The sequence below is a fragment of the Galendromus occidentalis genome, unplaced genomic scaffold (genome assembly GCF_000255335.2).
Source record: "Galendromus occidentalis unplaced genomic scaffold, Mocc_1.1 scf7180000077484, whole genome shotgun sequence".
Taxonomy (NCBI): Eukaryota; Metazoa; Arthropoda; class Arachnida; order Mesostigmata; family Phytoseiidae; genus Galendromus; species Galendromus occidentalis.
This window is the reverse complement of record NW_003805472.1, coordinates 1386794-1410349: the sequence shown is the minus strand read 5'-3', so window position 1 is coordinate 1410349 and position 23556 is coordinate 1386794. Positions and strand designations below refer to the sequence as shown.

The following is a 23556-nucleotide window of genomic DNA, read 5'->3' as shown; positions in this document are numbered from 1 at the left end:
AGGAGTCGGGGGATGAATACGAGCCAATCGGAGCGGACGGGTGAGAGGAAAGCACCGTGGAGGAACGGGGGCAGAAAATGAGAAGAGGTGGCAAGAAAAAAGAGAGAATGGGGCTCCTAATCGACGCTCCCATAATTCACCTAAGATCACAGAAGGGTGTTCCCGTGGCCACGCCCTGGAACGGAGCGTGTCGGCGGCAAAGCCACATAGCTTCAATTAAGGAACTTCGCCAAAGTTCGAGCATTTTCACACCTTTTCATTTCAAGCATCCTCGATGCTCTGATTCTAGTAGCCAAGCCGCACTGCTCGTCCCTCCCACCGGGGAATTCCGAGATCATCCGGGAGAGGAGGCCGTTTATACGTATTCCTTGATCGGTCGGTCGGTCGACTCATGCTAATTCAAATTTCGTGAAACTGCGAACGTGCGATTTAAGTGATCGTTATTCACCGTTGTGGTCGTTGTCTTCTCTGTCGAATTTCGACTCGAAGCCGCTCCAATTCCTCTCAATTCTTTTCGACATCATGGAGATCCCACATGCCATTTGCGAGAGGAGCATTAGCTCGTAATGGCTTCGACTCGAAAGGTCAGTGCTACACGACGCTTCGACTACTGCCCGACCGACAAACCAAGCCATTGAAGCGGCGGCGTACTCGCTGACTGCCTCACTTAGTCTTTGGCTGCCATCTTCTCGGATGCATGCGTACCACGTAACGATACGGGTTCCTCAAAATCACTTTCCCCATTTGAAGCGGGCCAGTTTCACGATGTAGGTAGGTACGCGGGATGGGCTGCGGACGGGAAATTATTACAGTCCGTGGAGCTCTCTCGCGGCATAATTCCGCCCGTCTGACTATAAGTGCCTTCCCCGCCTCACGGGCAACCCTTTCAGCAATCTGCCTCGTTCGGCGAAGGAAGACGAGTTCTGAGTTCGCTCTCGTTGCTCTGCTCGAGACTCGAACTCGAGACTCCGATATGATTCCTCGATGGATCCGATCTGTCGAATAGAAAGCCGAGCGGGCAGTTTGCAGCGTCCCGAAAAGCTTTCGTCTCGAAACCAACTCCCGAGACTGATCAGGGTCCGAAGCGGGTAGGTATCGAATAAATTTCACGTGCTCTGTTTTATTCATTGATTTATTAACGGCGCACTCTCTCAGCTATTTCCTTTCTTGACAGAAGGTGAGCTACGACGAGGACATTGTGGCCGAGGACGAATTCGGCAGAAAGAAACCTCTCACGCCTGCCCGCCCGCTCGCTCGATCGCCCGCCATGGCGAATCAGAGCCAGTCGTCCTAGCTTTTTAAGCCTACAACGGAACCAGGCCAGTCCATCGCGATCGAGCCGGTTGCGATCATGTATTCGAAAATTTGTATAATATCCTCATTTATTTCGCACTCTGTAACCAATTTATAGCTGATCACAACACTATTTAGAGCCTAAGCAAACCCCATGCGCAGACTGGTACTTGTCTCAGATGAGAGTGCATCGGACCCGAGCTCAGCACTCGTAGCTTGAATTGCCGCCGATCGCGTCCCTTTGTCAGTATTTACGGATCGTTCGCAAAGCTCCGAAAGCGTCCAGGATCCATCCGGGCTTAGTCGATAACAGGAATCCGCATGAGGAAATTCCATGATCGAATATCGTTTTTGGAGTCGTATCCGAGCGGCGGAACGTCTCTCGTTGAAGGTTCTCGTTCTTTGTGCTTCGGAGCACGCTCTACGAAGTGGGCTCCACACCTGGGCTGCCAGTCAGAAAAGACCCCTGAGCGATCTCCAAGCAGAGTCCCATTCCGACACGACAGCATAACTAAAGAGCTCGCTAGGCCGCCTTCTCCACAGCCATAAACGAGAAGAGGAAAGACTCGATTTGTTTGACGATCATCAGACCATCGTCTTGAATCAAGCCACGCAGGGGACCAACAAGCGCAACGACATCAAAACATTGCCTCAAACCGATCACCATTCAGTCACATGACACTTGTACACGCATGCGCTACTGAGGAATGGAGGCGCGTGAAGAATTCCCTCACATAATCGCTATACTGACGCAGCGGCTGCGGAAGGGAGCATCAGCGAGTGTCCTCGATGAGGGAAAAATCGCATGAGATTAAGCATGGACGGAAACTCTACCAGGAAGTTCTGGATACCCGACTGATTGAGCGTCGGGATCACTTTCTGCAGATCCTTGGTGCTCAGATCATGGCCGAATCTTGCTGGTACCGGAGCCCGGGGTCGCACTTGTCGCGGGACTCGAATCTCGCGGGTTCGGTCGTACGAGCGAGCGAGCGAGCGAACGAACGAACCTCGAGGATTCGTCTCCAGTCCTAAAGAGTTTCGAGCTTGCCAAGAATTAAAAGACAAAAAAAACCCGGAGGGTAAAAGACCAACAGGGACGAGGGGTCGAAGGGAGGGCTGTGCAATGAGATTGACTTCGAACGAAGCCGGTCTCCTCCAGCGGCGCGCGGTAAAACTCCGACCGCTCACTCCCCCTCGTCAATGCTAGACACACCAGAAGATTAATTGCAGTTTTATTTTAAAATGTTCCAAGTCGCGAGCTGCTCGTTTGTATAAACAGTCTGTAGCTGCTCGGTCGCTTCTGTGTGAGCGAGCCCGTGTGTGTGTTTCCTCATGGTGAAAATTAAGGCTGTCAATGGACTATGGATGGAGTGAGACACTCTCTCAGGGGAAGTTTTTAAGTTATCACTTCACAGTCAACACACACTCGCACTCCCTCTCTCTCTATCTTCCGCTCCCCCTCCCCCTTACAGTGCCTAATAGACTCGGAACTCTGATTCCGTCAGCTAGCCGAGCCATCATCATCATCGTCGTCGTCGTCGTCGTTGATGGTCCCGTCTTGATGATTTATTCGCAGTTGATTTGTCTGATTTTGTTTTTTGGTGATTCAAGTTTCGAGAAATTCTAATTTGCTTCCCCCCTCACCATTGGGTGCATCGCTCTCAGCCATTGACGCAAATGGGGGAAGACGGAGCTCGAGCCAGTAATTCCTTCGTTGCGAAGTGCGAACTTCGAAGTCCGGGTAAAAGCGTGGAATGCGTGTCAAAATGAAGGCGGAATGAGGGAGCGAGTCTGTCATAGAGAACACTTTAAGATGTGACGTAAGATTCACCTGCGATATATAAGGCGACCCCCGATCTTGCCGATGTATACCGCACGCACCGTCGCACTTGCACGAAAATAACTCTCCAATATTTTTCGGAAGCGCGGCTGAGGCAGCGATAATAATCGATTGAAAAACTTTGCTCCGACGCACACTTTCCCCTTCGGCTTCCGTGGTGGCGAACTGACTAGCTGTTTGGTTGATATTTCCACTCCCCCACGACCTTCGTCCAATGTCGGACGTTCCGCTAGCCGCCGACGGTTCGGCGTACAGAAAACACGCAGCTGTTTCAGCCGCTGGTCGCTGGAACGGCTCAGGATCGAGTCCGGTCGCTGCTGTGGAATCGTATTCAGTCCGTTTGGTCGTTTTCGATTCGCGAGCCTCGCGAATGAGTGTCTTCTCCATCCTTGCTGGAATCAGCTTCAGTGAAATCAATGAGCTGCTCGGACTGTGTGTCGGATGCGGGCACAGCGCGCTTCATCACACGTTCAGCTGATCCGGCTGGAGCCACCGTATGTTGTGCGCAGTTGCCGTGAAGGTCTGACTGAAACGTCACTTTCATATTGAGGACCGCTTATCGCGCCACCTTTGGGTCGCCAACCTTCAAATATCCGCGGTTCCCAGGTCAGTCCTCACAGCGCGTCTCATTCACGAAGATCCGAAGGAGGCACAATCCTGAGTTTGTCTGGTAGATGACAGCTGGAGAATATCTAGAATGTTTCAGCGAAAGAAATTTCCGATTTTCGAGGCCGTGGTGAGCTCGAATGGTTCCCACAAAATATTTGGGCTCCGCATGGGGCAGGACAGGAGCCCGACTCCCTTTCTCAACACGAAATCCATATGTTGAGACAGTGTTGTCTGAGGTTTGCATCCGACCGCTCAGCTGAATGTGTAACCGTCACAGGGAGCAACCATTCGATGTCACTTTCGGCGGCAGATCGGCTCATAGCCGAACACTCCGGACTGACATAACCGATGGGAAAGGGATTATATCGTGATCCACGCGAGGGCAATGCGTGGAATGTGCCGCTGTATTACGAATCCGAGCTGAGGATGATGGATCTTCAGGAAGCTTTTTTTCCAGGACCTGAATATTCTCGAGGGGAGACCAGGACCAACGCCTCCGCAGTTTCTCACGTAAGAGGTGAGCGAGAACCTGAGTTCGGGCAGTACGACAGTCTGGAGCTTCCCTCCACGCCGGCAACTCGCTATCCTGGGCTATCCTGGAAGCACCGATTCGGAAGCCGGAGCGGATACGGAACAATGCTGTGATGGTTCGGCAGAATTTTTTCTGTTGAGGAAATTCTCGGTTGGCATGTGCGACTCCTGTTCTGCTGCAGCGAGCGATGCTGAGGCCATGACCTCGGCCTCAACTTAAGTGAAAAAAGTTCCCAATGGCAGGGGCGATTGTTGGCAACAACGTGCAAATCAAGCGGACCGAATATACTGAGACGAGGGTGAGTCTTTGGTGAGGGTACGGGGGCAAGAGGGAAGGCGCTGTAGTTCTCCTTATCCCGATGGTGACAGCGCACGCCGAGCGGATTACGTTGCTGTAAATCCCGTCTCTTTCCAATGATACCTTTTCAATTCGTTTTAGAAATAACTGAACAAGCGCGGTCAGTCCAAGTGCTGCTTCCGCCACTGATTGCAGAAGAGAATATTTGAGGTGTGTTTCCCTTAATATTAGGCGCCCGATTAATCGAGGACGCTCAGAGTCCTCGATCAGACCCGCGATTAATTCCCAATAACTTGACTATCGCTCCTCCATTCGCCGCTATGGCCATGTATAACACTTTTTACGGTAGGGAACTGACCGATAGAATCGCAGAGATTAGCGAAGGTAAAATGTTCGCCAAAGGGAGAAATCGGCTAGATCGGTGCTGTAAACAAGCTCTTAGAATTCAGTGGATCGAATCCCACTACGATCGTCCGCCTCGAACAATAGGCTTCGACGGAAAGCGATTCGAATACGGAACAGAAAACTCGAGTCTCTGTTTTCTCTTTTCAGGACTCTCCGGCGAGCATGCGACTCGTACAGCACTGCCGAAAACTCCTGTCAGCATTGAAGAAACAGAGGGAGCTCGAACCCTTGCTGTGTGACCTAACGCTACGATCGCTCGACGATCGACTGTTACGATGCCACAAAGCGGTTCTTAGCGCCAATTCCGAGTATTTCAATGCAATGCTCACGTCCAGTTTCGTGGAGGCGTGTCAGAGTGTCGTGAGAGTTCCTTTCACCGGTGATATTCTCGAGAACGTGATCGACTTTTTCTACGATGGCTATATTCATCTGAGCGTCGAAAACTGCTTGGAATATCTCGAGGCGGCGGACATGCTTCTCGCTCAGGATCTCATCGCGGAATGCCAAGAGTTCGTTGGTCAGAATCTCTCGCAAGTATTGAATTGCGAGGAGACCTTAGTGAGAGACTCAACCTCGTTGGCCCATCTCTTGCCTGTGCTTCAGCATCAATCGAAGCTCAACCTTAAACAAACATTTTCATCGCTGCATCGATGGGTCTCCGAGGATCGAGCGAACCGCGTCCGGTGCTTCATGGAACTCGAGATGGCCGTGGTCGAGCGACTCCAGAGCGACCTCGAAGTCAAACTCGTCGTCGCACAGGAATCGTTGTCCAACAACGAAGTGTTCGTGAACTTCCAGAACGCCGAGCAGGTATTTCCCCATCTGTTGAAGTTCGACGGGGAACGCTGGTCGAAATGCCTGTGGCCACGTGATGAGGATCTACCGTATAATTGCGAGCACTTCTGCATCGTCAAATACGGAACGAGTTTGCTCTACTGTAAGACCCAAGGGGATCCAGTCGTTTTCCGGGAGCTCGGGAAGCCGGACCGACCCGTGGAGGAAACGGCAGCCGCCTTGATAGCGTTCCTCAAGTCCGAGAGACATATTTTCCTACATAAGGTCACCCTCGCCGGAGAGCGTCTCAAGGTGTTCGACCGACACTCGAAAATGTTCCGATCGTTGGAGCTTCCGGCATGCTACAAACTCATCAAAGTCAACGATAAAAGGATCGCTGAAGACGTCGCCAACAACGAGATATTTCTCTCGGCTACCATGCGATTCCAGGACTCGATGCTCCAAGAGGGAGTATTCTGCTTCAAACTCAACGCGCAACAAGCTTGGATAGCGGAACACGTTTCGTTGCTTCCGTATAAATCCTGCGAACGCGACATACCGACAGTGTTCTGCGGTCATCCCGTGATTCTCTCGCCCGAAGACCGCAGGGCCTTCGTCCACGAACGTGGAGTCAACGGTCAGTGGAGGGAGAAGCTGTGTTTTCCCATGCTGGAGTTGGATAGTGCCAATTTCAAGATAATCTACGTATGCAGCTCAAAACGCAAGCTCTACCTCGTCGTCGATCGGGACCAAGACGTTCGCATTGTGTGTTACGATGAGCTGTGGGCTTCCGGCCACGACGTGACCGAAAAGACGGAATTTCCTTCGGCGCGCGTGGACTACGAACGCGGTGTGGTCTTCTGTCCGAGAGAGGGATGACTGTGAGAATTTGAGTCCCCAGGAGAACTTGACGGAGGGTTCCCTCTGCTAACGTCGATGTAGATTCGTAATTCTCTGCCGTCATTGACACGATGACCCACCCAACATATGGACGCCAATAAGAACCGGGTGATGCTTGGAGACGGAAAGCGCTGACACCTATGCGGGTAGAGCTTCCACTGAAATCCCCGGGAATGTTAATTTTTCCACTTGTTGACAGCCGTTGTTGTTGTATTGTATGTACATGATGAAAGTATTAGGTTTTGGTCCTCAATGCTCCGGATATTTCCAATAAAGCCGTAGAGGATGTCGATAATGAGCGATTGAGCACCTTCCAACGAAGCTTATCTTTCCCACCACATCTAAAGTCAGCCACAAGAGAAGTTGAAAGCTCGGGCTCTGCGACGGGTGGCTCGTAATGGCCCTCATAATGGAAGCGGTTTCTGTGTATTCAACCAAAGTTTCGTGAGTTTCAATCCGAGCGCCTTCGGCACCCGCAGCATTTACTTAAAGTTACGTCGGGCTAATCTTCGAGAAGAGCTACGACGAGCAGGCATCAAGCAATGAATACTCGCTGAATTTCACTGACTGAGTAAGTGCTGACGACGAGGTCGACCGAAAGCAGACGGTCGAGGTTTTGATGAAATAGATTAGTCGAGACATAATTGTGTAATTGAAGCCGCGTCAGCCGGAGCTATGTGCACGACGCACGGACGTAGGCTCGCTCAGCTCTGCTATTTGCTGCTCCTGGTGCGTTTTGACTGTCGAGAAGTGGCGGCGCTTCACAGCCGCTGAGAGAAGACTTCATGAACAACTTCGCGGTCTGCTATCTCTTTCTCCCGAGTCTCCGAGTCCCTTTCCGTCTCGGTTCCGGGGACCGCCCGGAACTCGACCGGTAAGTTACGCTCCTACCGGCCCGCTCTCATTCCAAATCAGTCGAGGAAAAAGATGATTTTCTGAGTTCGTGGTTGTGACCAAAGGGTTAGAGGATGATCTGGGGAGGCTGTCACTTTTTTGCGTCGTCGTCTGTCGTGTTTCCTTCCGAGCGACCATAGGGCTCAATGCAGGGCGTTCGTGAATGGATCTAGGCAAACGTGACGCGGCCGGGACGCTTCCCGCGGTGGATTTCGCGTGTGGTCCTAGGCATGAGCTAGCTGTCGTCGAGTCCACGCTCGTTGGTGGCAGTGCCGGTATCTGCATTTTCTGCGCCGCTTTCTCTCTCCGACAGACTTTTGCTCTTCTTCTCTCGCTTCTTATTCGTGGACGTTTTGCTAGCTGTAGAGCAGCAGCAGCAGCAACGACAATAATCACCGAGACCGCTCCATCGTTTACAATTAAGGGGCTCCTAGTTGCTGACTGGCTTGCTCGTTGGCTCACTCACTCACTCAGTCAGTCAGGCAGGCACTCGTCAGCCGTCTCTCAACAATCCGTAACAGCGTTAACCTCGTACACACAAACAACATTTGTCCCATACGTCGACGTCCACGGAGAATGGCAGGAGTCCGGGCTCCAAGTCTCCGTCCTGGCTAGTTTCGGATACCGCTCAGCTTTTGACGGCATGCATGCTCGCCGGTCACTCGGAGTAACCAGATTCCCAACTCCGACGTTCTGGAATCCGAAGCAGAGGAGGGACGTGACAGATTTCACGATCTGGACGATCGACGCTCGAAAAGGGGATCCGAGGAAGAAAATCAAAAGAGAAATCACGGAAAAAGTGGTAACCACCCAGTGATATCGGTGCCGCTTAGCGTGCCCATTCCGATCAAACGTGTGTGTCACGATAGCCGACCATCAGGAGTAGCGCAGCGGGCGAACAGAACAATCAGTGCTATCGTAACGTAACAGTCAATCGGTTCATCCATTCCTCAGAGTATCTGTTTGTCCGTTCGTTTGTGTCTGACCGACGCGGACCACACGACATTCACCTAAGCCGTTTACCGATCGGTCTCCCAAATGTCCTCCACCCTATCGAGAGGGCAATGGATCGCTCTGGGTTACATTTCAGTACCGAATTCGATGCCGATCTAGAAACATGCTCGATTCTTCCCCCTTGTCTTTGTAGCATCAGCAAAGTCGCGTCTGACTTCTCTCACTCCAACTGAGTGAGTTAATCTTGACGATACCGATGAATCAAAGGAATCGCTCGAGTCTACACCCATCGTCGAGCGGACTATCGGTCGGCGAACGTCGCGTCGGCCGTCAGGGCCCGATATGTACCACAATCGTCGAGCGCCTTGAACGCTTATCACTTTCGACAGAGCGATGTCACAGCGGAGCACCCGTTATTGCTCACGACAAGGCCAGGAGTCCTTGCTCGCTGCTCTTCGTGGTTTTCCGCATCAGCGAGCATCGATCGAAATTGGAAAGGGGGGGGGGGTGAGTTTCGCGCCTCTCCCCCATTATCGACACGAATTCTGTCAATTTCGCCCTCGATGGCTTCGTTCGATGGCACCCACCGGGCTGATCCCCCCGAAAATATAAGACTGCGGTGAAGAGAGAGGAGCAGACGATACGACCTGTCTTTCGAAACAATTACTGTCTCAGGTGGTTTCTATGCCGATCGTGCTTCGTTTCACTTAAATGTTGGCCATCGGCCACGTACGCGGGAAAGCAGAAGAAAAGGTAGTTTTGTTTGCCGTATGCCTGCAGACGTCGGCGGCAATTCATGGCTGTCATGATGATGATGATGATAAAAACGTTCACTGCGCGAATGCTTGGCAAGCTGGCGCTCCCAGCTCTGGTGCTCGACGATTAGGCTCGTTTTCATCGAGGACTGTTTGGATGCAGCATCGAATATTTTTGCTGCTGTCGTCGCCGGTATGAGAGATTCCGCTCCTCGAGCCTGAAGCGAAAAATCTCAACAATCAAAGCGGCTGCTGTTGCCGCAGATACCTGCCGAGTTGCCTCGTTGCTTTCCGTTTGCCGCCGCGACGACCAGCTCTTAAAGTTGATTTCGTAGATGGGGCGACAACGTCGACGACGCCAGCGACAACAATCATCAACTTACAGCTACGAAATAGAAAGAGAACGAGGCGAAAATTGTTACGAAGACACATGAATTACGTACGGCCAGTCAGTCGGTCGCTCGAATGAGCGACGTCGAGCCGCAGGAACTCACAGCGACTCAATGCTATGTATGACGTCGACGATTAGAAACGTTTCAGAGCGCGCTTCGTCTTCGTCGCATCCGAGGCACACAGCGCAGAAATCTCTGAAGCTCTTCCGTCCGGCCTTGGAGGAATTAATTCGCCGTCCATTCACATGTCTGATCGGAGTTCGAGATGGAACACCCAGGACATCATGGAAGGTCGGGGAAAGAGCTGCAGGTTGAAGATATCCCGTACCCACGGAGTTTTCACCGAGCGATTTCAGCGAGCGATGGAGGATCGGGATCGCCGAGAAGCCTCCCGGCCGCTCTGAAACCCCGAGTCCTCGAGGGCAGAATGATGCAACGAATCATAGACAGCGACGGACCATGGTAGTTCGACGTGTCCGACACACTGGCACGGAACAACCCTTTGAACGGGGGATGGGGTCTGAAAATAATTTACGACATCGAGCGTCCGTCTGTTGTGCTCCGATTTGAGGCGCACTAGCAAACTAGCGACTCATGATGGACAAATTGAGTGAAGGGCTGGTGGAAGAGTTATGTGGAACTCATTTGCGGTCCCGACTCGTAGTCAGTCGCCCCGACCGAAAAAGCTACCGACAGAGCTCGCTCGCCAGGCTGGTCGCCTGGTCGGTCGGGCGGTCGGTCGACCGGCCTATCGAGTCACCGAGTGACGGCCTGCGCCCGCTCGATGGCCTATGATCTAAGCAAGAAGAGTGACGCGATGGAAAGCGCCATTTTCTGTAGTAGTAACCACCAGCAGAAGAATCAGCAGCTCGAGTGAGCGAAGATGAAAAAGAAAAATAAGCCCATCGGGTACTCGTCCGCCCGGAGCGTTCCGCGACAGGGTCGCGGTGCTCGCCGACTCCACCGATCGCTCGGGCACTCACAGTTCAGAGAAACAATTGCTCACTATTTGATCAAAGACTGTTTTCGCTGCAGCCTCCAACAGACGGAAGAGCACTTTGAGGAGGAACGTTTCAGCAGCAAACTGAAACCTCGAAGAGTCGTCATCGTCGCCGACGTACCGGGAACGTATTAGGTAAGACGAGCTACATTTGTAATAGTCGCAGTTCGCAGGAAGTCATTGACACAATTGGAGAAGTCGTTTTCTCTCTTGTGCTCGCCGACAAAAGGGAAACTTTGACGACACCCGAATGCACGCACTCACGCGAGAGACGGACAGGATTAGTTTCCCGACGCACAAACCGACGATGATGATTGTGTACAATGGGTTTGTCGGTGTCCTCTTCCGCGCCTGCCGGGGAGGATGGCGCTGCTAGAAGCCTCGGCCGTTGCTCAATGGATGCCTTCCGAGTAATCACTTTTCGCTTTCTGAGATTCTCTTCTGTTTCCATATAGTGGTTTCGGACCCGATACGATAGGAGCCTTGATGGTTTCGACCAACGGTATCGGAGCCTCTCAATCGCTCTCATCCACGGGAAACTCTGCGGTCCACTCAAAGACTCGACCGATGGAGCTCACGCTCTCTCTCTCTGACCGGACAGGCCGCGGGATGAGACATGAGACGCTGAATTCTGTTCCCGGATCGAGTCGAGAGCGTTCCGGAATAGATGGAGAGTAGTCAGGAGGAACTCGCTCCTCCCCTTCTGATGAGAGACTGGCTCGAGGTAGGTGTCACGATGAGCGGAACTTCCGCACGGGATGGAAAACAGGTGAGCGACATGCGCGCATTTCGAGCGGTGGTGTGTCTCGCAGCGATGAAACTTCGGTTTGCTCCGTTGGCCATTGTCACCTTACGCTTTTGGGCTGAAAGGCGTCCACAGAAGCACAGCTTGATTACGGGTTGCTGCCTAAGAAGGCGTATCCGTCCGTGCGACCGACCGACATCCTGATTTTGCTCGAGGAGACATCCAAATCGAGTTTCACTCAAAACTACGCGAATCCACCGAAGAACAACCCACAATTAAGACGCTCTGCCGTGACAGGAACACGACAAGTATACTCGTAGGTGAAAATTCCATCGAAACCACCAAGTCGGATAGAAAACTTGAGCGATGGTGGAAGAATACGAGCTACCCCTCCCCCTCCCACATAAGTAGCATCGAACGAGCCCGTCGTCGAGTGCAAGCAAGATCAGATCGCCTGCGATCACCTCCGGTCCTCATCTTGGACGAACTCAGGCTTCGGGATTCAATGGTCGAGGAGATCATATTTGCGTCCGCGGATTGTTCGATTCGATCCGCGATCGATCTCCCCATCGATCGAGGTCTTGTTCCGCCGATACCTCACCGGTATAATCCGATTCTAATCACGATTATCGTCGCAAAGCGTCGGACTGTCCACAAAGGAGAGTGGATACTCCGGTGAAAACGCGGCTCGTCCAGTACCACTCAGGGAAACGGCACAGACACCGAGGAAATCCATCCATTTTGTTCCTGAAGAGTCGTTCTAACCATTGGCGGGTTGCCGCAGATCTCCGTTCCTCCGGTTCTCTGGCGAATCTACCTCACCTATGAATCGCGCGGCCGGACACTTACTGAACTCCCGACGCATTGACTGAGTCAAATTGACACGCAATTGCTACCAACGGTCCCGATTCTATTGACACACAATCACTGTGGCAGCTCTATTTTCCTCTAGCTATTTGATTCGGACTGCACACAGTGGCAACGTACAGAACGGAACGACTTTGACAAGCGAGACGCTGACAGAGACCTTTTCAAAAGAGGTGCTCCCGCTGCCGACGCCTCGCCGGCGACCGATGATGATGATGTGTTTGTACGTCGACGACGGCACGCGCGATTCAACAAACGAGTAGCTGGACGCGTGGGCAAACGACCGAAGTCTCGGATCCGATGGAATTGAGGAATCTGCCGCGAAGAGCTGTCTCGGGCTTCACGGCCTGGAATATTCGAGCGATACTATGATGATTGTTTTGGACAACTGAAGAGGCAGGGACTCCGCCGGCTTTGATCAATGAAGGGATCATTTTCGGACGATTCGACTCCGGTGCAACACTGAAGATCTATCTCATAGGTTACTCGCTCGAATCGGGTCGTGTTTGTCGAGTGTTTCAGTTCGTGCCGTCAATTGATCATTTAAATGAACCCTATTGCGAATCTGAGATATGGCGTCTGCCGCGTGACACGCTACGCTTTTGACGAGCATCAACATTTGTGGAATGCCTTTCGCTCCACGGCCGACGTATTTCGTGGTACCGCGTGTTTGATTTCGACGACTTCGTTCCGCCAGGCTCGGACGGTCGTCGCTCAACATACACAGAGCGAAACAAATACTCAGCCGCCCGAATCTGTGAATCGAGAGTCGAAACCGCATCACGACAAGGGGAATCGACGACAAACGAAGCCAGCTGCTGCTCTCGCGGCTCGGAAGCGAAAGTCAACTTGAATTAGAACGGATGTCGACTTCAATCCCGTTGGAAACGAATGAGCGAACGTCAACGCTGCAGCCGGGTAACGCACGCCGCCCGTGCCGCGGGGCTCTCCGAGAGTCGCAAGTAATTTTCCACTTGATGCACGTCCTCTTTCAGCCAACAACGTCGGTCGGAGGCCAAGACTCGCACCGCCCCCGCTTCCGCCTCTTTCGAGCCCCGTAGCCGCCCCGCTCCTCCGCCACCGTGGCAGGCCGTGCTCCAGCCGGAGGAAAAGAAAAACGGGATTAAAAGTACCAGCTGCGAACTAAGTCCTCTCTCTATACGGAGCCTCGATGTATTCGAGTCGACGAACGGAAACTTCGTCTCTCGTCGTGCAGCCTCTGGCAACGATCGTCTCCACTCGGTGAACGGAACGGGAGGCGTTTGTGTTGGCAACGTGGGGGAAGGGGACAATCTCAAGTTTTCGCCTTGATGAACAACGACTGCGTTGACGTTTGGCTCTCGGTCGACTGAGACGGCGATCTTGCCTATTTCACGCCAGACGTGTTTAGTCCTGGTTTAGTTTGGCTCGGTTGCCCTTCCTGATCTTGCTCTGTGCGCGATCCTCTCCATCTCGCTGTCGGTGCGAATTCCTCGCGCGTAGATGATTTCCGGAGGACGACTGGTCTCTGGTCGCATTCTATTTTCAGTCATCGTACGTTCAACAGCCGGCAAAGTCAACTAGCTGGTACTGGAAGAGTGAGCGGCTCCGATAACTCGATTGCGAGACGACGACGGCGGGCACCACTGGCGGGAGCGGAGAGGAATCCTCTTAATATTCGGATCTCGTGGTACTCTGAGCTGAATCAACCCTTCATGCATTCGTGAGCACGGCTCCGACCGAGAATTTCGAGCCGGCTCGAGGGGAGACTTTGTGACTTTTAAATACACTACAGCGAGCGCTGTCGCCGCCCGACAAGAGGGTTTCCTATCGCTGTGACATTCGAGGACCGGGTTTTCCACCACGCGCCAGCGCATCAACGGAACGAGAGCGTCTGGTCCGATCGTGTCTGCTCGGACAGCGTCCGTCCTCGAAACTGACTCATTCCACTCGTTCAGCACAGCGTGACCGGAATGAAGTCATCGATATCACCCTAATCCGTCTGACCGAGGGAGTCGACTTCGACAATGGATCGATAGGTAAATTGGTAATTGAATAATGATAATAATCGTTCGGCACTGGGATCGACTTCGCTTCAGAGTTCAGCATTGAGGGGTTTCCCTTTCGAAATTATTGATTCCGCGGACATTCAGTGATGGTTTTAAAACCGGAACCGACTGAAATTTTTCGCTGTGTCGAAGCGGAGCTTTTCGACAACGCCGCCGTCATCATTAGTTTCCACGATTTCACCGCCGCGCTGCACAGAGCTATACAAAGCCTGTTGAGCGAAGGTGTCCGTTGACCACAAGCCCAGAGAGAACGCCGCTGCTGCTCCCATCGCCGCAGCCGCGACGTCGACGCTAAGCCTGCTGCGACCAGAAGGTCCTATGCAGAGGTTAACAATGTGACAGAACGTTGCTGGCCGCCATGAAATGGTTGCCAGTCACGATTGACACTTGAAAAATCATGAAATCGTCAACTGCCAGACTCACCAGCTATTTACTACCGATGACCCGATGAGAGCCAGTGGAACCATTCACAGCGGCGCGGCCCAGAAACGGAATTCATAGAATGTTTCTGAAAACGGAGAGTCGAATCGGTTATGGCTATGGCCATCCTCCGTCGGGATTCTTCAATCGCGGAGCCGCTAAATCGTTTGAGGTTTGCTCGTCCCTCGTGCGGAATTCCTCTCCCTCTGAACAACATCCGGCCCGGGATTCCTCGTTTTGCCTACAGGAAGTGTGCGAGAGATCCCTGATCGAGCTCCTCTGTCCCGCGGTTCTCGCCCCAACTCGTCTCTGTTTACCTCGGAAATGCAGATCCGGAGTCGAGTCCGAAATTCGAACCTGTTCATACGTCGTATATTTATTATTGCGCAAGGGTGCTTCCTCAGTAAAGTGCAAGGGATCGCCCCGATCCCAGTGAACTGGGGCTATCGGCGGACTCGAGACCGTCCGGAACCGCTGCGGCCCAGCGAGCCGGGGCCACGCCGTATTTATTCAGAGATCGTAGATATTGGTACAGAGAGCGCAATGTAAATGGAAGCAAATACAACAACAAAGCTCGGAGTCAGCGATCGTCTGCTGCCCTGTCCGACAGAGCGGCGAGCGAGTGAAGGGACAAAAGCTACGGTCAGACGTGCAGCGAACGTGCGGCTCGAGTGAATTATGGTGGCGTTGTTACCCAGAGTCACTGATATTCTTTTTGCTAATTGTACCAGCCTGACGTGTTCTAGGTCCACTGGTGATCATCATCATCGCCGCTGCCTAACCATCTGTTTGAAAGACATTCTAAATGCAAACTGTGTTCAGTGCGGCCGACGTATTCGAACACGCCTAATAAACGTAGGGAGGGGGTGGGGAGGGAAGAGAAACATGAATGCGAGATCGGGGTCGAGAACAGACACGCACGCATTTGGAGCATGGCACCGCGGGGTCGGAGGAGTCCGCAGATTCGCTTGTCCAACATTCCGTCGACTCGCTCGCGTCCGGGTCCCGTCGGGCCGTTTTGTACCTACAATTAATAAGGCCAGTCGGGGAACCTCCGCATGCCACCACGAGACGAGTTCCCCGTCTTCCGTCGGATGGAGGAGCAGGTACTCTTGCGTTTCCGCGACGAATCCCTGGCGAGATTCTCCGCTCTTCTACTCGCCCCAGCGGGAGCCGACTCCTTCGAGAGAAGGTCCATTTCAGGCCTTAACACATTACCTGGTGGAGTTCGATTCGCTTATCTCGTGCCTGATCGATATCCGACGCTTTTCGTCATCTCACGGTGCCCAGTCTATAGCTTTTTCCAAGAGTCCTCGCAGGATACAGACTCGCCAAGCAATGCCTTGCAACGAGCTGTGGCGCACGAACGGTGTCGACGAAATCATTCGTGTTCATTTCGGCGAAGTCCGCTCGACCGAACGACTTCTTGCTTGCCTGTCCATCCGCATGCTAGCCTCGCTCGCTCGTTCGCTTTATTTTAATCAAAGCTCAGTGCAGTTTTGGGCGGAGAGCACGTCGAGACCCATTTATGCCGCTCGCTAAATATACGCTCCTCTCGCTTTCGGCCCGGGCCACTCGCTCTTTTCCGATATACGATATGATATACTTTGCCAACCCAGCCGGCACGGCGGGAAGCGTAGATTTCATTATAACAGCACCGGGCAGACGACGACAGCGATCACGACAAACGAGGACCTAGTGTTGGAGCCGGAGCGGGTCGGACGGCCCGTTGGACGGACATTGATTTTGTCCGGGTATCACGTAGATTGACACTGGCTATATTGATATCCTCCATGTGGATCTGTACCAAAATATTGACGGCGCCTGTGACCCCGGAAGGACGGGCTCCATTACATCGAGATAAAATGTATGGAACGACGAGGAGAAAAGTTCCATGACCAGAGAAGCTCCGGTGGGAGCTTGGTCCGAACAAAATCATGTACGCCGTTTCTGATTCATTCGAGGCGCTATCACATTCAAACGATCGCCTCCGAATCTTTCCGCTACGCGAAGTCGTTTAGGTCGTTCAAGGATATGTCTTGACCGATTGCTTCGGATCGTTTTCGGATCAATTCGCTAATGTGGCGATCGTTGCCGTCGAGTTCTGCCGGAACACTTTGGAGCTGCGCAAGTCCTTCCAGATCACTATCTTAGATAGCCATGGTGCGAAATGTGGAAGATCCACGATTGGGACTCGATGGATATCACGCTAACGCGATCCATTTTGATAGTTAGGACTGGCACATGCCCGTATTCTCCCCCCGGCAAAACGAAATTCGCTGTTCACGGACGATGTTTTGTCGTTCGAGCATGTTAACTCCCGCAACGGCAAATTCCTGATCCCGGATCTTGAGCTCGAGATCCCCAAAATACGCATTTCGGATTCCCCGAGGTACTCCAACGTGACGTATTTCCATTGTCGGCATACTCCAATGAGCGACCCAGAGGAGAAGGCAACGCGTCGCGTGGCGAGGGAACCGAGACCTGGCGGTCCGCGGACACTTGTGACAACATTAGGCTTCACGCACGCAAACGGAAAAGGCATAATATTCAGATGACGATTTTTTGGACAAATTGTCTAATAATCCCAATTCGTATCAACTCTCACAATAATTTATTTATATAGTCCAGCCATCCAGTAACGTCGAGCCGTGCGCTCACGTCCAAAACCTCATTAGTGATAGCAGTCGCGTATCACGGACTAGCGCAACGGCCAGAATGTACCGAACCAATGAATTTTCATCTCGGTGAACGCTGATAGAGCCGAAAATGATCACAATCGAACTTTTCGTCGATCTTCTCTTTTGGTCGTTAGAGGCAAAGTCCTGAACCCCCGTGCCAAGGACAAATGGCTGCGAGTCTGTTTGCCGAGCCTCTAGGGCGGCAGACGCCTGTTCTAATAATATTGTCACAAAGCGGGGAAAAATTTGCATGATCAAACTCGAGAGGCCTTAAAAACGATCCGAGACTGAGGAAATCGTTGACTCCGATGCTTACTTAGCGACATATAGCGCATACCTGCGGTGCTGTGATCAAACGCGGTCTTCTTTCCTCTGAGGTTCGGAGCGTCTGTTGACACTCGAGTGAGGATAATAGCGAATGTTTATGGCTCTATTTACAACTAGTTTGAGGCACAACAGAGCACCGAATGGAATCAACACGATCTTCATCACACTCACCATCGAAGCCGACTTCGGAAGCTGTGAATGGGCGTAATCCGATTTGTGAGCAATGGGCTCTCCGCCGAAAGCTCGGGTCGTCGCTGACGAGCGGAGCACAGGATCATACGGCTTAGAGTCCAATCCTCGAAACCACAAGGATAACACACGGCTCAGCTCCGAGTTAAGTGGATGAAAGTCGGACAGGCGGCGCTTAACGACAATGATTTGCTCTCCTCTGCAATACGAATCCGCCGTGCTCGTGCCCGCAGGCTCTTCACGACCGTTTTCGCACCGGAACTGAAACCACGGACTCATGTCGCACCACAAATGACAGCCCGTGCAAGCACATAGTAATGATACCCGATCATTTCAACCCATGGATGAAGGTCTCAAAACATTGCCATGCATGTTCTCATTCGCTCATTTGAACGGTTTCGAATGGCACTCGTTCCCTTTCGCTGAAGTCCATCCAGAGATTGGGAGCCGTGATTCTATCCGTTGCAGAATTATTTCAGAACCTCAAATCGGCAGGCGTTCCTCTGTAGTATCTGTACAGAACACTGGAAACCGTTCTGCAGGAACGAAGAAAGACCGACACTTACGACTCGTAGACTGAGATCGTCGGCGGGGGAAGCGTTTCACCAACTTGTCGTCTTCATACAATTTTGAAGGTTCTTATGCCTCTTTTGCATTCGCACAAGTGTCGTTCGGTCCCAAGTCCAGCTACATCCCGTAAGAACTACAAACGTAACGGCCGGATCACTAGCTCCTCTACTGTGGCGTAATATTTTTTATGATAATCTCCGCACGAAGACCACCCTGCGTGCCGCTGCAGCTTTGGGACACCGGGACCGCACCGTGATGGATCTGAAGCGCTCCGCTGATAGTCAACAGGCTACGCCAAGCGCGCTGAGCAGGTAGACGGTCACTCTGCCGGACGAACGGACGGATGAACATACAGATCAGTGTATTCTGAACACTCCCAGACATTGGAGACACACATGTTAGTGAGCAACGTTTAGTTGGGCTGAGCAAAGCATTCGATACCATTTGCTGTGAAATTGTTGTCGCTGTCTTCATGAACGGTCTTCGGTCGGCTCTCAGGTTCGATGCCACCCAAGTATGATACTTGACGCTAAGTAAGATTCGAGTGTTCGCATTCCAGAATGATATTTTTCGCCTAAGTCCCATCGTGCTCCCTCGGATAATGATCTTCCGTCGACAGAGACAGTGATCGTTTTCGAAATCGCGATAATCTTCGGCAGCCCCCCAATATAGCTCCACCTGGTCGAGATCAAGAAGGATCAGGTTTCTGTCGGGAACTTTCGGCCGTAAATACGGAAATCCTCATACCCTCTCAAAAGACGAGAATCTAAGCCCGAATTCAGGAAAAAGAGGAATTCTAGATCGTACCGCACGGCGCGAACGACCCGAAGTTCGGGAGCCAGAATCGCCGCCGGACCATTTAGTCGTGGGCCGCTCTGATTCGAATCAAGCAAGATCAATCTCGTTGAAACTCGTCGTGTTTCGAAAGTCGGACCGGCGAACCGCTGAAAAAGCAGATCCGGTCTGCCTCGGTAGAGTTTCAGCTCGCTCACATCATGCGTCAGGCATCTTAGCAGCCAGCCAAAAGCTGGTGGTGGTAGTGGTGATGAAGGCTGTTCTGCTGGCCGCTGGGTAATCTATATCACTTAAGAGGCAAGCGCAGGAGCAGCCGTGCGCCGGGAATAGCAAGCCGATCGTGTTCCGAGACGTCACGATCGTCAAATATTTGCTCCACTCTCGCCGTTTCCATCATTGAATTGATGGAGTTCATTGATTTATTCGCGGCTAATCGTCCATACCGCCGCAGTGAGCCGACCTCGGATCACGACTCGGACAACAAGCGAGGGGTCATCTTGCTGCCTCAGACCAAAGAAAACAGCCAAGCACTTGCCTCCATCTTCGCTCTTCGCAGATTCTGTCCTCGCTGTCTCGGCCACGTGCATTGAGCAGCGCACAGTTTTCGAAAAGCAATGAGGGTATCGTCAACATATTTCGGTATGCTCACTCGGTGTGCGATCAATCAGAGCAAAGTCTCAACCCGCTGGAACTCCGCGTTGAACTCGTACCGTAAGCAGAACGTGAGCTAATTATGCTGCTCGAGTTTTCAATAGCCCGCGTTCATCGTGAAACCACGCAGCGCAACTTTTTACCCACCGGAACCGGTTCCCTCGGTTAGCCGTGGCGTGAGTGAACATGATTCCTCCAGGGGCAGGCACTTCATTTTATGTTTGTGGACAAAGGCCCCAGGGATAATTATTGCAGTTAGCTTGAAGTTGTAATAGAACTCATTCGGAGTAAACGATGTCTTGGATTCGTTCTACTGCCTAGGTAATATAATATGCACATAACACAGTTGGCTTCTTTCATTTGTGAAGCGTTTTTCTTCATCTCGGCTCGAGAAAAGCTATACCTAACTCTGAATTCGGGAATTTCCATTTGACCGAAATCCCGGGGCGGCTGCTGAATGCTCGCTCGCTCGCAGTAAGATTGTACGTGTGTTTGTTTGCTCGGTCGGTCGGTTTGTTTGTATCAATAACTCCGAAACAAAACCTGACGGACAAAGAGTGCCCCGTAATTTCGGCGGCGTGGTACTCATCGAATAACATGCCCAGTCATCCCGCCAGCCAGCTACGGCGACCGACCGTCTCTCCTGACGCCAGATTTCTTCACTCCATCGATGGAGCCAAGGCGATTCGGCAGAGGTCTGCGGAATCGCTCGGTCTCCAGACTGCTCTTCACTGACATTGAATTCGTACCTTGCTGTCGTAGGTTGCTCAGGCCTTCGGTTCCCTACTCGCTCGATCGATTGCTTTGTTTGACAATTTATTTATCCACACGTCATTCAATCCATATCCTTGCCTAGCATCTATTCCGAAGAAAGATAAATCAAACATTGTAGTGCGACGACGCGTGACGCCCGCGTCTCATCGCAGAGGTCTTCGAGGAGACTCGAGATTTTCTGACATTCACAATTCTCTTCAGAATTAACCCGTCCCGACTTCAAGCGTCCGCTTTTCATTGTTTTATTCGGCGACTTGTCATGATGCTTTCCTGAAGACGCATGCGAACAGAAATTCACGGGAGAGAAGCAAGCAGAAAAAACAAAATTTTAACGAACACCGCAACCGCGACGAGCGAGCTCAGTCCGCAACGCGCTTCCTGCACTAATTGTTAGCATCGTTTGTCATGGATGCCCCACAAGTCTCGAGTTTGATGACAGCCAGCTAGTCCTCATACCAGTTGGCGAATGTTTAGAGAAGATTCATTTCCAGGAGCAGTTGCGCGTCTTTGTCTCTCTCCATTGTAACAGCGGAAGGATGAGAACTATTGCCCTCATCAGGCCTGATCAAATCCTCTCTCGGAGCGAGTCTCCCAAACATATATGATGGAAATGCGGGCTATAAGTATATGTTCAGTCCAAAGCTGTGATGAATCATGTCCGGATCTCCGGTTTTTGGCTAGGTTCAGGTCGGAAATAAAGATTTCCAGAGCGTTCGGGAGCTTTCGAGAAAGTCTCGTCAGTGGCCCACCGGCGAGAATAGGAGCTAGCTTACGGCGGCGGCGGCGGTTGAATATGCACGAGAACTCTGCGTTCAGACCGCTCCAATTATCCGCCACGAGATAGTGCGAAAAATTCCCGAAAGTTCGAAAAACAGCAGAGGAAATCGGTATAATGAGAGTAATTATGATTGAACTCTCGTAATTGAGAATCGACGTCGATTCAACTGTCGAATGTTCAGCGACAAACAACGCCCGCATGACAAACATGGGAGACGGTAGTATTACAAGTGTCGCACACTTGTCACTCCACATGCGACTATAATCAGGATTCGATTCGGAAAATTCTAATTGTGGATTTATTTCCAGGAATTTTGGAACTACAGCTCGATGAAGTTGCGACAATTTGACGCCGGACATCTCAGCCATTCGCTATTGAGCCTGCAATGAGCTTTCGACCCTTCACATGGAGCTTTGTGGAACGACATCGAGAATCGACGATCGCGAAACAAGAGAAGCCTCAGCAACAGTGCCTCGCGTTACTACTCGATCGGGGAACCGCCGCTCCGTGGGGGCAGATCCGATGAGCCGAGACCGTGACTGTAGAGAATCGTAATGAGCTCTTTGGTTAGCGCCGCTAATTTCGCTTCATTACTCCTCTTTCATGACTTCACGACAGGTTCAGATCTGTGCAGCACCGATTATGATTCAGGACGAGCTGAATCTGCAGGGTCGACATTCCGAATTTGAATATCGAAAACGGGTGGGCGCAGGACCATTCTTCTGACCACACTCGGGTCGTACTGCTCTCCTCTATCGCCCCGAATCCCGACTAACTCGAACATCGAGAGCTCCTTCGGAACCCGCGAAAAGCGGGACGGAACGAGCATCGTTGCCACCGAAGGGGGCGTATTCATCTTTCCTCTTCGGACAAGGAGAATAGTCCCCCAACAATCATTTACTTATGCCACGTCCGAAAGTGAGTCCAGAAAAGTGGGCTGTGACGGATCTTACAAGAAATCGGGCCGGCTTTCCCCGAGTCATCTCCGTGAATCCGGAGGGAGGCTCCTCAAGGGGAATTTTCAAGTTCGACATCATTGTTGCAATGAGGCTGCTCGAGCGATCGTCGTTCTCGGTGGAACGGGATGCGAGAAGAGTCTAATTTCTGCTCGATTCCCGAGCATGACCATGATGCGGGACAACAATACGCGATAATTTAGTCGGAACGTCACCATCAATGTCAATGACGTTGGCACACGGGATGGTGTGTGGTTTCTGACCTGGTGGTTTCTGGGAAGAACTCTTGCCGAGAGTTGCTATAATTTATTATCGTCGGGAATCAATGCGGAGGCGAGTAATCGTCGCGGTGATTTTATTCGAAACGAAGGCTCGCAGTCTCGTCGAATTCTGAAATACCATGGAAGAGCGGGCGATTCGGAATATGAATTTCGCTCCAGAGATCCCAATGCAGAGCCGCCGCAACGCCGCCGGCGTGTCCTGCTTCGAGTAGCCGCGATATGTAAAATCCGGGACGCGAACAACAGAATTTCCGCGGAGAAAGAAATCGAAGCCTACAAGTGAGCGTGTTGCGTTTGGGAACCTGATGCTGCTGCATACATACGTTCACTTCGGTCTATCAAGATGAATACAGCGCGAACTACTCTCCAGGGACGGACGAAGAGAACAAGTCAGTGGCGAGGTGGCGAAAGGGTTCTCCGATAAGTCGTGTCCTCCTCATCAGATAAGCGCCACGAGATAACGCCTGACGCGCAGATAGAAGGAGAGAAGGCAGGCAGTCCGTCGGGCAGGGAGGCGAGCGAGTCCGCCAGAGGATCTATATTGGGCGCTGAAGCCGCCGGTAATCACAACACAGCGAGACATCGAGCCCAAGTCCGAGGAGCGACAGATAGAGCCACGCTATAGAGGGAAAGATTGTGTTGTCAGTGAAGTAGATAGCCGAGGAGATAGCCAAAGTCGTTATCGCTTCATCGAGAGAGCCGTTCGTAGCCCAAGGGAGACGACACCTGCCACGCCACTCGCTCGCTTGCTCGCTCGCTCGGCCGTCGTTCCGACTCGACCGGAGTGTGAATCAGCTATGCTGCTCGACCTGTCATAACAGAACGTGAA

General features: G+C 52.1%; 1 protein-coding gene across 1 annotated transcript; it reads left to right on the top strand.

The window, feature by feature from the left end:
* Positions 1-4349: 4349 nt before the first annotated feature.
* Positions 4350-6796, top strand: LOC114828346 (uncharacterized). The gene is made up of 3 exons (XM_029112134.1): positions 4350-4572; positions 4713-4781; positions 5124-6796. The coding sequence occupies exon 3, from the start codon at positions 5139-5141 to the stop codon at positions 6627-6629; it is 1491 nt and encodes a 496-aa protein (XP_028967967.1). The 5' UTR covers positions 4350-4572; positions 4713-4781; positions 5124-5138; the 3' UTR covers positions 6630-6796.
* The last annotated feature ends 16760 nt before the right edge of the window (positions 6797-23556 follow it).

Bases quoted from the DNA above. Each gene is read 5' to 3' on its own strand.
- LOC114828346 (XM_029112134.1), top strand. From the start codon at position 5,139: ATGCGACTCGTACAGCACTGCCGAAAACTCCTGTCAGCATTGAAGAAA.